We start from the raw sequence: 17,754 nt of genomic DNA on the forward strand, positions 1-17,754 counted from the left end.
TGCCTTTAGAATTATTTATGTATCTCCCTCATTATTTTATAATGTATTTTAATGTGGCAGGTCTCCGTTCTCTGTCACCATGTGAGTAATCGTGGGTAGAGCAGGCAGGGATTTTTAGTAATCAGAAAAATAGAGAATGATTTTTGTTTTCAGGTATTCATGTTTGCTGTCATGAAGTAGGGGGTGCATTTTCATAACTTCTACGTTGAGAAGAAAGGGAAGAAATTCCTTACATAGGAAATGAGATTTGGTTTTTTGCTTGTCAGCTCAGTAAAATACCATACTTTTTGCCAAGCTGAAGTGATGATGGATACCAACTAATAAAGCTAAACTTGTTGTCTGGTAGAAGTTTTACTATATTTTAAGATGAAGAGTTATGTCATGCGTTCCTCAATCACTTGTGAGCACCTCTGAGACTTAGTTCAACATTTTAAAGAATATTTTACCAGCTTTAATGTATAGGCACTTCAGACTAGATAATAAGTGTGGTGTGGAGAATTCTGGGATGGGCTGAAGGTTTAGCCTAGGGTAGGACAGTGGTGGGTCCTAGGGATACTGTGTGATATCCTTTGTTGGGAGACCAAGGTCAAGGTGGTGTTTAGCATAGAATAAAGCAGAATAAGTTCTCCTGTATTCTGGTTGTACCTTTGAGAGGAGGAAGCTCTCAGTAGTTACAGTCTGAGCTGATCTGGACGGCAGCTTTTATTACCATACCTGTGCAGAAAAGTGTTCAGCACCAGTGGTACTTGGAAGGAGAAGGTGGAAGGCAGGGCTGGGGGCCAGTGGGGGCGCTGACTCTTCCAGCAACTACTTCTTGAAAACAAAACTTGGGAAAATCCTCTAAACTCACTGATGTAACAGTAAAAGTTATAGAAAGAATTATGAGAATGAGCAAATCTCTCTGTGGTTGGTATTTAGTTATGACATGATGATCTGGGGGCACGTTGCTGTGCTCTAAGAATGGCTTCCAGTGAGATGACTTGCATAGGGGTCACTAACAGCTGCTGGCACCTCTTCTCCAAATTTGTATTTTCCCTGAACACTACCTGAGGGGTGAGGCTGAGAGGGCTTCACTTATGGCAGTCTTAGCAATGAGGCTGAGGTGACCAGCACGTGGGGGCCCAGAAAAGAAAGGTATGGAGGGAACAACATGGTGCAATGCTGTGCTCCCCTTGGCATGCCTTTTTCAGCCCCAGTGTCCCTGGGGCTGTAGGCTTTGTAGCTCTTGGAACCCTACCTCTTATGGCAGCCCCAAGCACAGAACTCGAAGCAGAACTGCAAACTAAGCATATTATATGGATCACCAACTGAATTGTAGTTTCTAATTACTGACTTGACTTATCTCAAATTAATTCAGAGCTCTATCACTTTCTAAAACTCTGTATTCTATGAAATGTGTTGATATTAAATAACTAGTATCAGTGAACGTGATTCTTCTTTATGTTTTGCATGGATGCAATGAGAGTTCTCTGTAACTGTTATGATTTTAAAAGGATGACTTACAGAATTTTTCTGTGTATATGTTTGTACATAAATATATGTTCGTAAGGGAAGTCTTCAGGCTGTTTATCTTTTCTTTTGCAGTCAAAACCTGTTGCATTTGCAGTTCGGACAAATGTTGGGTACAGTGCAGCTCATGATGACGATGTTCCAGTCCCAGGCATGGCCATCTCATTTGAGGCTAAAGATTTTCTTCATGTTAAAGAAGTAAGTAAAACCAGAGGAGTAAGTGAATCTCTCTTTAAGGGTATATTTGAGTAACAGTGCTACTATTTCACAATGCTGATAACACTTCACATTGTTAAAGCACTTTTCAAATGTTATTTAAATAAGGTAACTGTATCAGGAATTGAATGTTCTTTTAAATGCTATCCTCCTACAAGCAAAGACGCAAATTCCTTAAAATCAAATTAATGAAGTTTAGAAAGCAAGCACTTTTCTTGTCTAGTAAAAGTCCCTTATTTATAGCTTTAAAAGTGTGTGTCTGACTATTCAAAGATAAAATATTTGTGGTTTTTTTCTAACCTAGTACTATGAGGGTTCATTGTGATTCAGCAGTCCAGGGTTGCTTCTCTTTTGTTTGTGTGATTGCATCTCAATTAACTCCAAAATCCTCAGGTCTCTTTTTTTCTTTGAAGTTAATTCCCTGGCACAGACAATATTTTAACAGTTACATGCTGGAGAACTGATATGATGTTTCAAGATGATAGCAACTTTCATAAAAGGTGCTTTGAGTTTGCTGCATTGGCTTTCTTTTCCTGTAGTTTGGCTTTGAAAAGTTTGAATTTTAACATTTTCAAACACCAAGAGTAATTTTATTTCTTTGCTCCTTGCAAGACAATCCCAAAGAAATAACTTGGTAACTCTGCCATGCAGGCCCTCCTCTGCAGCGTGCTGCTGCCTTCTGAATCATTCCCTCATTGTTTGAGGTTCCCAGCTTCTATTCATATTCCTTTGGGGTTTGTTTCAAAATGGTCTATCTGGAAATGGAAATTTATAACAAAAGAACTAGAAAGTTAACTTAAGGTTGATAGCAACCTAACCATGCATGTGAAATTCTGGCTTTGCCCCATTTTAGACTATCAAAAAATCCCTCAATAGTTATGATAGATGATGCACAGTGATTCTGGTAGTGCAAGTGCTTTGCAGAAGCAAGAAACATTCCTAATACAGAGGTAGAAATACAGGTGGACAGAGACTACAGAAACACAAGAAATGGACTTCTAGTGCCTTCATACTGATGACTAATGGTCAAAATTTTCCATGTGTAGTAAACATGCAAAAAGGGGATACTTTTGGTTCAGATTGTATATAGTGAAGGAAATGTTTTCTGTCTGATAGTAGTGTGAAAGAATTGCTCTGTTCTGTCCTATAATAGAAGTAGAGATGAGAAGGCACAGAGTTCTGGCAAAAGAAAACCATCATCATTCTCCGGTGAGTCTTGAAGCACTGGAAAATATGGCTCAGTTTGGTTAGATCAAATGATTTTCTGTAGTCATCTATTCCATCTGTACTTCAGATGAAGTGGTAATCTCAGACTTTACATCAAGTGTTTTCCCTGTTTCCATATGAACCAGAAACACAGTGTTAGCAGTTTTGTGTTAAAGTTTATGCTTTTTTCCTCACAGCACAACTTAGTCTCAGATGTACAGATACTTGGGAGAGCATCAGGATGAAAAATTTCTCTGAACTTTTCTGAATCTCCAAAAATACCTTGAAAGGAAGCTTAGCTCAGCTGAGTTGTTGTAATATCTGTGGCCACATGTAGCACTGAGAGATGGAAAAATAGATTAAAATGTTGTTGCAGTCTCAGGTGTAATAGAAGAGACATTCTGTGCGAATAGCCTTTAAAACCGCCTGGTTTTCTCTCTAAGTTGTCAAGAAAAGTTGGCTACCTAGCAGTGCTAGGCCAGAGGTGGGTTGGGGACGGGACCCTGTGACTGGGTCCAGGTGCACCACTGGAATGGAAAAGCAGGGAAGGATCTGTAAGAAGTCAGACTTGGACTCTCTGGTTCCATGTTTGGCAGCAGCTGTTGTGTCTGGATGGGTTGAACCTCCCCAGAAGGGTGCTCCAAGCAGCAGCCCCTTTCCTGCATAGTTCTGTCCTCCCCCTCCATCTTCCATGGCCATGTCCTGCTCGCTCTTCAGGGCTCTGTATCCCAACAGATATTGCTCCTTCAGTACTTTTGGTGCTCCCTGTAGTTAATGCTGGGAGAACTGAAATGTCCAAACTTCAATGATTTATGCAGATTAAAAGTAAAAAAACATATGTGACAATAAAATGATGTATTGCTTTTATATTTTATACCTAACTTGTTGCTAGAAATAAAGAAACCTAAGTTAATGTCCAATAACTTTTGCCTGTGTAATGATGCCATACTGGACCAATGCTGTCCTCTTCTTGTCCCTGAGGACTGTTCACTAAGAACACTGTTCACTAAGAAAGAAAAAACTCAGTTCAAAATGTACATGGACAATGGTGAAAAGTATTGCAGTGATTATGTATGAGGGAAATTTATTTTCATTATTAGGTTACATTCATTAAAACTAAGTGGACATAAAGATGAAGGATTCCTTCCTGCATGAAGAAATGTGTGCTTCATCATGGCAACTTCTGAATATTTTGAGGCTTTAATTCATGGTCATAATTTTGCTTTGCATTTAATTCATATTTTGTGTTTCCCTTGGCACTCCAAGCACAGGTGAATTACAGAAAATCACTCACCCTGGCCAGCACTTTGGGAGCTGGACACCTCACTACCAAGATTTCCATTGTTGCTTTTTAAAATTAGGAAGTATTATGTATGGTATTATGTATGGTACTTATAAAAGTATCTTATATTCCTTTTCATATACTGACACAGCATTTAGCTTTGAGACTTTGCAAAAGTGAATTCCACATACTCTTATTTTTATATGAAGAAAAAATTTCTATGTATTTAACATTTCTATAACTTCAAATAAAATTAACGTTGTTATGTAGTAATCTGTTGTACTGTAGGACAGCATAAAATAATAGCGGCTGTTCAAATTGTAATTTAATGGTGGTTTTTAATTATCTGTCTCCTCCTTTTACCAAGTTGATGATTTAGTTAGCATTTTGCAATGAAAGGTTATAATTTTAATAATATGTTTCAGTCTAATACATCTTTGAGAAACTGCTATTCCAGATTAGCTCCCTATCAAATGCTGGTATTCTTACTCATAAAGGCATCCCATTGGATGAATATTACAGATCTCCTTATATATTATGTTCTTAAAAGTGCTTTTATTTTAATCTCTATTTTTTTTGTGAGCTAAATATCTTACAGTTGGTTTCAAGCCTCGCAAGATTTCTATAGTTGCCAAAATGAAAGATAATACTGCAATTTAGGTTGTGTATCAGTGATCCACGAATGATGTATTCATGGTGAAATTAATTCCTTTGTGTGGGAGCCCACACATTTTACGTTTTATTCCTAACTATACACTTGTTAAATCTACTTAATAAATAATTAAAAAGCACTATAATATTTACATTAAGAGCTTCAAATTCAAGAAGGCAACTTTTTTCAGATGTTCTTCTACAGTTTCATAAATAATCCGAATTATCTAAAATTCATATTTGGTGGTAGTTATTCCCATGGAACACTGAGAGTATTGCATGTGGGGCCATATAAAAGGGTGACCTATTCTCATCCAAAAATGGTGAATGAATAATAATGGAAAAAGGAAATAGTTTTGCTCTTCAGACCTCTGAAAAATAAAAAAGCTCCTCCCCAACCCCCTTGTGTGTGTATGAATAAATGTATTGAATTAAAGTAGTCATTATCTCATATTACATAGAGCTGAAATTCAGTTAATTGGACTACTTGTGGATTTGTATAATTGTAAGGGTTTTTTAGTTATCTAAAGATATCCATTCCTTCTGGATCTATCATAGTTTATGATGCAGATCACATGAGCTATATGCAGTAGAGCATATATGAGCAGCAGAATTTGGTCATATTTCAGAAGATTTTGGTGACTTTGGAGGAGTGGGGGAGTTTGAGAAGCAGTATTTTTTAATTTGAATAGGGAACTGAATATAATGGAGTAAAACCAATAGATTATTACAGAGTCATCAAAATTGTAGCAGTAGGTCGGAGTAGATCAGAAGAAGTCTCTGATGTTCTCCAAGGAGAACCATGAAGGGAAAACAAAAGCAACTTTCCTGTATGAGCAACAATACTGGGAAGCAAGAAAAAATAAAGATGGTGAAATGGGTGGAAACAAAAGCCAGAAAGAAACATAAAGTCTATGAAGGAAGGTTTCTGCTTAAGCACTGTGGATTTTAATAATTTAAAAGGAATAACTATTTTAATGTATTTCTGAATGTTACCACAATTCTTCACTGCCGTAATAGCATAGCAGAGTGATTAAGTGCAGGGAAGAATTAAAAAAAAATGGCATAGCTGCAAATTAAAACTAATAACAAAATTATCCCAGATCTAGTAATTTCTCAGTATGTTACTTTTTTATTTTTTTTTTCTAATCTGTAGAAATTTAATAATGACTGGTGGATAGGACGATTGGTAAAAGAAGGCTGTGAAATAGGATTCATACCAAGTCCAGTCAAACTAGAAAACATGAGGCTGCAGCATGAACAAAAGGCAAAACAAGGAAAATTCTACTCCAGGTAATAACAAGAAATCATTAAAAATAGTAGCATTGTCTGTGAAACAACTTGGAAATTAGTGCTATGTATTGTTCATATGTATGATTAATTATCATAAATGGCAGTTACAAACACTTTGAAATAATGAAGGAATTAATATATAATTGGTTATACGTTATTATAGAATATATAACATATTTTACATGCTAAATTATTAATTAATAAGACACTTAATGTCATTGCTATTTTAGAGAAAAAGTAGATATTTAAATTGTTGATCTGTGGTGGCCTACAATGGAAGTTGGTCCATTTTTTTCATAAAGTATTTGCTAATATACCTTTCAGTTAGTACATTTACAATGTATGTGCACAATTTTTGACTTAAAAAATAATTTATCTAAATTCTGTAGCATTTGTTACTTGTTTTCATGATCTTGCTATTTATAAGTTGTTTTAAAGCTCGTTTTATAAATTAGAGAAAATGTTAAGATGAATTTATTTGTAAGCCAAAGCCAGTGCCCATTAGTTCTTAGGGGAAAAAATGGTCTTGTCAAATTCATTGCCTACAAATACAGCTTTTAAAACCACTACATTTTATGATGGAAATGTCATGTCAAGTAATTTGTTATGTCTGACTGCAACCATCATTGCATAAGAAAAAGAGTCAGTATCTATGTATTGAACAATACTGCAAGATAATAATAATGCCATCTTTGCTGTAGAATTCTTAATAAAGTAGCTTTCCAGTAACACATGTAGAAGCAAATACCAATTGTTAACCTGTAGGTATATAGGAAACAAATATTTCCAATGTATCTGAGTGGGACAGACCTTGAACTGGACTAGAAACAATTTGGGAAGCCAAAAATGCTTTCCAAAAATGCCCATCGTCAACAGGAAGGGCTGGAGTGTTTGAAGAGCATGTCTGTGTTAGGAGGACACCACAATTCCGCAGCACTCAGCTGCATTTGCCAGCTGTGAAATGCCTTTCCCATGCGCGTGCTGTCCTCAGCAGAAGGATGCTGGGTTCCTTATTCCTCTTGGGACACTTCTGATACACCCAGATCTGTCCCAGTGATTTGGTCCCTTTCCAAATTCTCCAGAACTTCTCACCGAAGATAACATTGTCCTACACCACAAAGGCATTAACTTAATGCTTATTAATATTTTAAAATAGAGAAAGTGGAAACTAGTACTATCACATGAATTATTTGAAGAGTGAAGTAGGCTTCCTTACATACTTTTCAGGGCTTTTCTCGTTATGGTAGCTGAAATAAATCACTAAAAGTATTGCTTGATTTTCATAACTTGAGTAGGTTTTCACAAAGCGGAACATGACAAAACCCTAGACTGCTTTAACTTTGAGAGACTTTTTTTTCCTAGGTGCTATCTTGTATTGAGAAAGCAAAAAGAATTTGTACTTCAATTAAATTGAAAAAGGTAGACAAACACAGTCACATCTTCATTAGGGATTTATCAATAACTCTTCAGTCAAAGAAAACAGATATGCTTACTGGCTTAAGAATTAGTCTTAGTAATGGATTATAATATTAATAATTATATACCAGTAGCCATATTAATAACTGGATTACATTAAGATCATGAAGTAGTGAGAGCAGCAAAATAAATTGCACAGCAGCACAAGGAGCATGATTGATGTTTGCATTTCCTCAGTCCGCAGTACGTGCATTTTGTGCGAGATGTATATTTTATACCACTGCCAGAACTGCTGTTTGTCTCACAGCTAACACCTCATTTAGAAGGCAGGTAATAAATAAACTAGAATAAATACTGAGAAAGCTACAGAACTTCAAACTAATTTATTACTTTACTTCAGTAAATCAGGAGGAAACTCTTCATCCAGTTTGGGTGACATCGTTCCTAGTTCCAGAAAATCGACGCCTCCATCATCTGGTGAGTAGGTTGTAAACCCTTTGGTTTACAGGCCAATCAACATAATCTGTTAAAATTGATATAGATTTAGTTCTATTTTTCTTATTCCCTATACTTCATAGGTAGAACCTTAGTGTTACACTACCATGTAAGGCTGGTTTGGGTAGACTTGAAGTAATGGAGTCAATGCCAGCAAGTTCAGGCAGTGACAGGCACAGTATTCCCTCTTTGCTTCTACCATGGAGTTTTATAGCAAAGCCATAATAAATTGGTGAGACTACATTACAGTAGGATAGTTAAAGCACTCCTGCTGAACAATAAATACCTTCTGGTACAGGAGAAAAAGCAGCAATAAAAATGAAAATTCTTGAAAGGTTTCTGCAGTAGCATCAAGAAAGACAGTCTTTTAAAACATCAGGAACTTTCGGTTTCACAGTTCTGAGAATGTTCTTCACATAATTCTAGGATACTGGATATTTTTTTGCCTTCTTCGACAAATTTTTCTCAAATACTGTTTTGCATTTAGAGCATCAACAGATAGATTTAACTTCAGGTGGGTTGGATTCAAGAGGTATGAAGCAAATACATGGTGAGTTCGTGGAGAAAGCTGGCATTAGCTCCTTGAAAAAAGTGTAGCAGATTACAAAAGAAAAAAAATTCTGTTGAATTCAGCTGCTGCATGGCTGGATGTTTTATCTTTGCATGTACATTTTGAATACCTGAAAGCAGAAGATATTAATGAATGTTACTAGTGACTTGTCTGCTGGGGCAAAGATGTATTTTCCAATGATATTCATTTATACATAGCCTGGCCTACTGAGCAGGTGTCTTCAAATCAGACTGAAGATTTTAGGGAATATACATGGACATTAAAACAGAGACAGAGGAATTCAATTATGTTATGTTAGTAGCTTCATTTGATTAAATGAATTGAAAAATATTTCTGTCTTTCTTGTGAAACCATGAATTTGTTTATAACAACCAACTTTATTATGATTGCAGTTTGTTTATCAAAACTCCAGCTTCACTTAAGTTCTCTTTTTTTAGTTTATTAATGTGTGTCCATCACAAGTGGGTAGACTACACCTTAATCTTCCGTTTTATGATGACTTTAAATTGTTATGTTTACTGTTAAGGCAAACTTTTTCAACAATTGCATTTTTTTAGTAAAGTTATCTATTTTGGACCTACATTGTAATTTTATAGTTAGAACATCTGAAATGCTGTAATATTATTTTCTATCCAAAACCCACTTGAAGATCATTACTTATATTTCCAGAAAGTTGCCCAGAATTTAGAGGTAAGAGAACAGATAGCATACCTATGTCACCAGCTGACTGCTAGCCATCCTGTAATTTTCATTGCATTGAGCTGTTTCTTCAGGTGGTAGTTTTCAAAATCATAGTTTTCTGGAGAAAAAAGGAAATCTGGTAAAATTTATTCAGTTACATTGAAGATTTGGAAGATTGATATGAATAGTGCACATTAGCTGATTCTGTGATCATAAGATTTTGAGTCTACAATATTTTTTTGCTTATCTTAAGACATCCTAAAAAAGGTGAAAGAGACATAGTTTGTGACTAACACAAGAACTCAAGTGATTTTGAAGTACAATTCAATTATCGTTCCGAAACCTCCTCTTTTTGAAAGTACACTTGCAAACACATAATTTTTTTAATGAGTTGAAGAATATTAACTGAACAAGTTAATTTCATTTTTTAACCTTGAGTCAGGGATGGTTTTTTTCAGTATAAAATAGTGCCACAGAAAAAACCAAATCAAATCAAACCCACAAACAGGACTAAGACCCAGTGAAAAACAAATGAAAGGGAGTCTCATATCAATTTAAATAATCAATATTATATTGATATAGTAATCAATTCATACAGTCCTTGTGGGCCACCAAACTGAGTGATCATAATGGTGAAAATGACTTTTGAAAAAACAGTGAAATAAAGATAATTAACAGCAAAAGAACTGTCACAGAAGAATGTACATAGTGTGAAGACTGAGAATGAGAAAAGGAGATATTGATATCTAGCTGATCAAGTTCTGCATTTCTTTTTTACAGGAAAAGCTTAACAACTCTGATTTCTCTTTACTGACAATTTTAGTTGAACATACTGAAGGAGTTTTAATATGCCTTATTATGAGTGATTTACAGCATCTGTGCTGGCCTGTATTCAAGAAAAGATAATATGTTCTTTTTATACTTATGAAGAGGATGAAGGAACAGTGTTGCTAGAAGAAAATGTTACGTGGCTTCTGTGGCTGTTTTTAGGAGCAGGATTATAGAAACAGGATGTGGATCTACACACCGGCTTTCCTGGGAAGGGCGAGCTCAAAGGCACAGTGACTCAGGGATATGTGGATAATTCAAATGGGAAAATATACTTTATACAAACAAAAGAAATCACTGCTCCAGTTGTCTCTTAAATCAGTAGCTGCATGTAGGCTTGACAGAAATATTTATTTGTTACATAATTTAATACCACATGCCACTATTTTAGTTGATGTCCCACTCATCAAGCAGATGAAAGCGGGTCACTAAGATAGTTTCATAATAGTTTGCAATGATTAATTAAGGGTTTGGATAAAGTCAATGGAAACGATTCTGCTTACAGATCTATTTAGTGTTAGATTCAGTTTGACATAATGGCATGGCAAGATAAACCTGTGTTACCCGAGTGCCTTAAAAGGTGGGTAAAATCTTCACACACAAGAGTGATGTTGTACAGCACACTTTGGTTCACTTTTGTGCATCTACCTGCTTTCTGAAGACAAATTTAAACCACTACTTAAGATCAGAATTGATCCTAGTAAACAAGAAACCTTTTGTTTTGTTTTGTTTTGTTTTACATGTAGTTGGCAGGTATCTGTTGGACTCAGCATTCAGGATAACATGGCTTTGCATCTTGATACTATATTTATTACTGAGTCTGTGATGATTTTTTTTGAAACTGTTACTATTTACTTGCTAAAGAGGGTAAACTATTCATAATTACATTATAAGTATTGTTTGCCGTATATTCTTTTGGGGTAGAGGTTGAACAGCAGTGGTTTATTGTATTTGCTTCCATTTTTCCCTGTCTACATCCTCACTCTTTACAACAGGATCCATGTCCCTGAGTCAAGCTGGGATAAATTTCTGCTCTTCTGCTACCCATTCATTTTAGTTTTCACTATTAGTAGATCAAATTTAATTATTCCTAATAAATGTGTTTTACGAATACAATGCATTTTTAGTTAAAGGGGTTGAAAATGCCAATTGTAGTCCACCCTATGATAAATGTAGATATTATTGCACCAATATCAGGATGATTTTGTCTTCAAAAGTGATTTTTCTGCTGTTTCTTCATTTCCTATAGACATGCTAGTGACATTTCAAATTTCAGTTGATGATGCCCATTTTGAACTAGGGTTCATTGCTATAAAACAATCCAAATGTTTTGACCAAGTTCTGTTGTTTACACTGGTGAAAGTCTTATCTATTCCAGTGAACTACTTTGGATTTACACTGGTGTAAGAAGAACAAACTTGGCCATTGGTCTATTTTGTAAATGTTACAATAGCTGTTACAGATCACTTTCTGTCTTCTAATCCTAATGTCCTGCACCTTTAAATTATTCCCTTTGTTTTATTGTGTTTTGTTCTCATGGTTGATTTTTAGTTTTTATTTATTTATTACTCTGGACAGTTTTATTTCTCTTTACCCGTAATTTCCTTTTTTAACCTATCTTTACTTTCCCTGTCATCTGATAATTCTGAATTGTTTGTCTGTATGTAGCTATAGACATAGATGCCACTGGCTTAGATGCAGAAGAAAATGATATTCCAGCAAACCATCGCTCCCCCAAACCCAGTGCAAACAGTGTAACATCACCCCACTCCAAAGAGAAAAGAATGCCCTTCTTTAAGAAGGTAACACCGACTTCCAAGCTCCCATCTGTCCACCTGCTCACCTGCACTGCGTCACATTTCTAGTCCTGTTAACTGTCTGCGTCCTTTGACAAGCCAATAACATGCATGCTTTGTTGTTCTTTGTTTCTTTTCCATGCTGCTGTAGCTAAGCAGAAGCAGAAATCGGTAAGTTTATATTGACATTGCCTGTGTTTATCCTGCCACTGGCATCATTAGCATTGTTACTCCAGATTAACAATGCAGCTATTCTAGAATTAAGGAGGAAGAGATGTATTGAGCTGTTAGTGGATTCAGTACAAGAAAACAGGCAAGAGTTCAGTGTATCTGTGAAACTCTGCTACAGTACTTATCCTTTTTGATGGAATAATAGAACACATTTGAAAGGCCTTCTGAAAGTTTGAGAAAATTATTTCTAGAAAATCCATATAATTCACCTCTCTAGTGCCTGTTTATTCTTTCTGTATCTTTCTCAATTATATTTTTTTTTATTTCTCAGTCTATTGAAATCATTATTGGAGTCTATCAGATACTCAGTTTGTACTTAGAAAATGAATAATCAAAATTGTTGTATTTTTAGTTTAGTCCATATTTAAGCTTCCAGTTCACTAAGTGCAAAATCTGCAGGTGCACAAGACCAGTGGAAAACCTCAGACTTGTTTTGACAGTTTACTTTGAGTTTTTCCTGTTGTCATGTATAAATTATCTGCCAAATGTTCTTGTCACCCATCAGTCAGACCTTTTTAGTATCTCAGCTATTGGAAATGGCACTGGTCGTTTCCAGAAGAGCCAATGTCTCTCCATAGATAACCCAGATAACTAAAGAATTATGCAATTGGCATTGTGTTACAACAAGCTGCAATACATTTCTAGGATCTTTGCTGGAATAAGTTGGCAAGACATTAGGTAGCAGGCAAACTATGCAGTGAAATACCATATTTCTACTTTTTTTGTTTTAGAACCTTTAAACTTCATAGCTCTTATTCACTTGTTTTTAACCATTTACTTAAATCTACAGGTAATAACAGACTGTTATAGTGCCTATAAATAGTGCCAAGTGACATTGTTATCCCTGCCGTGGATGCTTTCATGTTTAGTAAATAGAACTTTGTTTCTGTCTCTCTTTTTTTCTTGAACTCTTTTAAATAATATTGAATCCTTCTCATTTCCAAAGTCATGACCATTGGCTTCAGTAGGTTGTGTTATGCCCAGTGTGGAAATCAACAACAGTTTCTTGTTTCTGAGTAATTTCTTATTTAATCATATTTATAACCACATAAAAATGATAAGGAAGAATAATACATGTTGACATGTATTGGATGCTGTCTGCATAAGCATCTTTCAAAGGTTCATCTTCTAGATGAACCACCTTAGACCTGGATGATGGTTAGTCACATCTCTTTCTTCTACTCTGTGGTGCCTCTTTTCTTCCATATCAGAATCATTACTGGATATAACGAGGTTTGTGATACTGACACTTACATTAAGTACTGGATGGGCATTTCAAATTAATCTACATAGTCAAACCACTGAGCAAGAGCCATAGTGTCAAAACTGCTGGTTTTCAGTATCAGTTAATATTTGAACTTAAATCTGCAGTGAAAAATGTATAGCTCACTGACATTAGATTCGCTAATGCTAAATTAAAGAACTTTAATGCTTCCATTAGATAACTCTTACTCAATTTTCTGCTGAGAGCTTTATTATTTCAAGCTTTAAAGATTAGAGAAAAAAATATGCCCATTTTGACAGAATAGATTTTAAGAATAATTCATATTCCATCAAATAAGGTAATTTCTATGCCTGCCCTAACTGTCAAATAGCTGATTAACTTCTAGCATGTATGCCTTCAGTTGAGTTAGTCACATTAAGACAAAGATCTGTTGCATCAGGACACTCATTCTATAAGCACTTGCATATCTGTAAAGAATTTTTCATTGAATCTGTCTCTAATACACTTACCAGATTATTAATAATATTAGCAAGAACAGTGGAGGATTGCATTTTGATACTGGCACACCTTAATTGCAGGGTTTTGCTTTGAAATATGTTGAGTCAGTTTCTGTGCTGTGTAAAATAAATCCATTTCACATGCTTATGATGCCTTGGGCACTGGTATTCATTCTTATGTTACTAATTATTTGGTGAAACTACAGGTAACAAAAACCAAAATAAATGATGTTAAAGAACATTCACAAAAATATTTTCTATGTTTTAGACTGCTTTAGACTGCTGCTTGTGTAGCACCGTGTGCTGTCACTGTACTAATGTCTGTCTTTGTGGGTTTGTGTTTTGGAATGTATATACTTATTTTAATGTTATTGTGAAACACCTTGGGATACATTGAGTACTAGAACAATGAACAGTGTCTGTATTCTGTTATCTTGACTGATGTATTTGTACTATGTAACCATTAGAAGAATAGATCCAGCATTCCTTTTTCCATATCACTCAAATGTTTCTGGATTTGGATTTCAATCATGTTTTCCCGAAGATAAACCAAAACTTCCCATATGAACAAAAAACTTTTTCTGATAAGACCCATTCTTGGTGATTGATACATGTTGAAATAGCCATTTATTAACAAAGAAAAAAAAACCAAACCAACAGTTTAATTTGTTTCTATTGCATTATGATAACAATATAAAACCTTTGCAATCTTTGGAAGGAAGTAATCTTTTTATCTTTGTATTTTAAAATACTTTTTAGAAATTGTGCATGATACATCAGTAAGTACTTTGATAAATATTGTACTAACAGAATCCATTCTTGGGTAGTGACAGGAACTTCCCACAGTGGAAGAATTGCTATCCCAAGCTCTGTTTATGATAATTTTCTAGAAGTACTAACTTAATCAGTCATTATTTTGGTTTCATTTTGCAACTGAATCATGGATGCAAATGTGGATGTCAGATTATGAGTGCTGCCATGGGAATTTGCAGTGATGTCACAATGTTTTGTCAAGCAGTGGGCAGATCTGAACATTAAAAAAAGAGATGTGTTATGCTTTTTCCATCCCATTTTGTTTTATTTTTCCCTTTCATCATTTTCCTACATAAAATTTTTGTGGGAAACAGATGTCACATCTCTAGAGTCAATCATTTCAAATCATTAGCTGTTGGAAATAACCTTTTCAATTTACCAGTTAAGAATTATGCAGAGGAACATATGCATATCCCAGAAATAGAGTTTTGTAACTATCCAGAGCAAATGTGAAAACAGTGGGAAAACCTAAAGTCCAAAAAAAAACTTTTTCAAAACAAATCCCTGAACCTTCTATGTCCTTATCTTGTGCTACAAGTTTTTGGGAAAAGTTAATTAAAAGAGATTCCTGTGTTGGTGACATCGCTGGAAATTCATAGTTCCTAATGTTATAAACAGTGTATAAACTTTCTCTAGGTACTGTGACACTGAAAACTTTATCTGTTTTGCAGACAGAGCACATCCCTCCTTATGATGTAGTGCCTTCTATGCGACCAGTAGTTTTAGTGGGGCCTTCTCTGAAGGGATATGAGGTAATTGATTGTTGAGAATGTTTTATTTGCCAAAATACTGTGCTTCATTTGTATTTGATTTTTATATCATAGGCAAATATCTAGACATTTTTTACTCCTAGTAAATAGTTGCTTATTTGTATTTTACTTCATGTCAGAATTGAGATGAAGAATAAATTGCATTCCAATCCTGTTGTTCAGATATGATTTACTGACAGTTTTATTATATAATATTATTAGCATCAAGTATTATGAATTTCCTATATGATTATTAATTTTTTGTTTGTTTGCTTCTAGGTAACAGATATGATGCAAAAAGCATTATTTGATTTTTTAAAACATAGATTCGAAGGGCGGTAAGTACTTGGCAATGCAAATATACTTCAGTTCAGGTTCTGTTTAGGTACTACCAGGATTTTAAGACATTTTATGACATTGTAGAAAATCAAGAATGATGGATAATTCCTTGATAAGTGGACTCTAGTTTGTATTGAAAGTTTCCTTGGCAGAACATGCAGAGGTTGTGTGGCAGGTGGAAGTGTTCAGGGGCGTATATTTTAGTGGAAAAAAGGATGTCTCCTTCTTGATGACTGCAACATTCACACTCCAAATTGCTAGATATTTGTCTACAAATTAAAAAGTTATTTTAAGTATTTTTCAAGTGATACCTCATCAGTGCTTCTCAGGTTCTGAGCAAAATGACAAGAGCCACCATTTCTCCTCAGCTCTAATTCTTTACTTGGCATCGAACTTGGAAAGAGTGTTATGAGATTTTGACTATCTAATATATGGGATTGTCAAATCCAAATTTGATCCCTCAAGATAGGATCTTGGTTTGACAGTACTTCTGGGCTCTGTAGTGGGAAGTTTCAGAAGGACTGGGGTGCAGGGGTAAGGCAGTCCCCCACTTTGCTGAAATATGGTCACCCTTGGTATCAGACGAGCTGCACTTGCTGGGTTCTGATCTGAGCACTGTGGCAGCAGACTAGGCAAGGTCCACTCAGATTTGTGTTTGAGCCCTTGGACATTACTGTAGTACAGATGTCAAATTATAATCTGCCTCTAAAAGCAGTAGCGTGATCTGTAGCTCAAACATCATGGACCAGAGACATCAGGTGCATTCCCCACATGTTTTTTGTGACTGGATCAAGCTACAGATTAATATGTGCTAATAGGTTGGCATTGTGGGGGGAAAATTGAAAGAACAGGAAAGTGTTATAATATCTGTAACTTTCTATTTAGTTTGGAAGTGGACAGATCAGTAACACTATTCTATCTGTCCAGTCAAAACTTTGAAGAGGGAGCTTGAGGTTTTTTGTCAATAGCTTCAGCTCTTTAAAATGCAGATCATTGTTGTTTAAGCTGTTGGATTTTCTCAGTCAGAATAATGATGTTGATACCTAACCACTTATAAATCCCTCTTTATATTATTCAGGGTCATCAAACCTTAAATGCATACCTTCAGGACTGGAAGTTAACAAAACAGTGGCTGTTGCAAGCAAAAAAAAAATACTGTGTTTTTATGTCTTTAGGTATTTTAGAGAATTTCTGATTTTCAGTTGTAGATCTAATTGAGGCAGGATGAATCCACAAATACTCTGAATACAATAGCAGATTTGAATCATCCCAAACTTTATTAGCAATCTGAATTGGTAATCAAGGTCCTGAACAAATTTGTACAGGAGGTTCTTAGATTCATACTACTGCTTTCAGCTGCCACACTGCTGTTCCTGCTCTCATTGCAATTGTTTCGCAATATGAACATACATATCCTTTGTTTTGAGAGCAGACTTGGTCATTCTGGTGAGACGTGTCTCAAAAGACATTAAAATGACCTTAGAAAGACATTAAAATGAAAAATACCATTTTTTCATAGATAGAAAAATAGACTGATAAATCTGGCTTGGTTCAATATACCATAATTGCATTTAAAAAGGACAAAAAATTTCTATTACATGTAGGAAGGAAGACTGGCAGGAAAAAAATCAAAATCAAACCAAAAACCCAAAAAGTTGTAGAAGTTTCTAGTGTATATCCATTAACAAATAAATATAACTGATGACTACCCCAATATGAGTTTGATTTATTTTTAAGACAAATGGCATTATCTGTGAGGAGCTGTACCAGAAATCACAATCTTTGGTTACGTTTTTAGTTTAAGTTAAATCATGTTTAAATTTCCAAAATTACATTACTAATCTGTATTGTCCAAATAATTCTGCTTTTCCATATTAACTTCTGGCTTTGTTACATTTTTTAGGGTTTTAGATAAGTGTATACACATGTTAAGCTCACTGGGAAATGACCTGTTGG

The 17,754-nt window shown here is 35.1% G+C and overlaps 1 protein-coding gene across 14 annotated transcripts in view; it reads left to right on the plus strand.

Annotated features, from left to right (window-relative positions):
• CACNB2 (calcium voltage-gated channel auxiliary subunit beta 2) overlaps positions 1 to 17,754 on the plus strand; it is a 254,156-nt gene that overhangs the window by 206,458 nt on the left and 29,944 nt on the right. For 10 of the 14 annotated variants that reach the window (XM_064634822.1, XM_064634701.1, XM_064634710.1 and 7 more), the window contains 6 exons: positions 1,585 to 1,707; positions 6,021 to 6,157; positions 7,974 to 8,050; positions 11,817 to 11,950; positions 15,382 to 15,462; positions 15,739 to 15,797. In XM_064634822.1, the coding sequence (XP_064490892.1) occupies positions 1,585 to 1,707; positions 6,021 to 6,157; positions 7,974 to 8,050; positions 11,817 to 11,950; positions 15,382 to 15,462; positions 15,739 to 15,797 (611 nt within the window). Of the gene's footprint in view, positions 1 to 1,584; positions 1,708 to 6,020; positions 6,158 to 7,973; positions 8,051 to 11,816; positions 11,951 to 12,095; positions 12,116 to 15,381; positions 15,463 to 15,738; positions 15,798 to 17,754 lie in introns of all 14 variants that reach the window. The other 4 variants (XM_064634719.1, XM_064634726.1, XM_064634813.1 and 1 more) reach the window with 1 other exon arrangement.

Source organism: Pseudopipra pipra, chromosome 1, assembly GCF_036250125.1.
Source record: "Pseudopipra pipra isolate bDixPip1 chromosome 1, bDixPip1.hap1, whole genome shotgun sequence".
Lineage (NCBI taxonomy): Eukaryota > Metazoa > Chordata > Aves > Passeriformes > Pipridae > Pseudopipra > Pseudopipra pipra.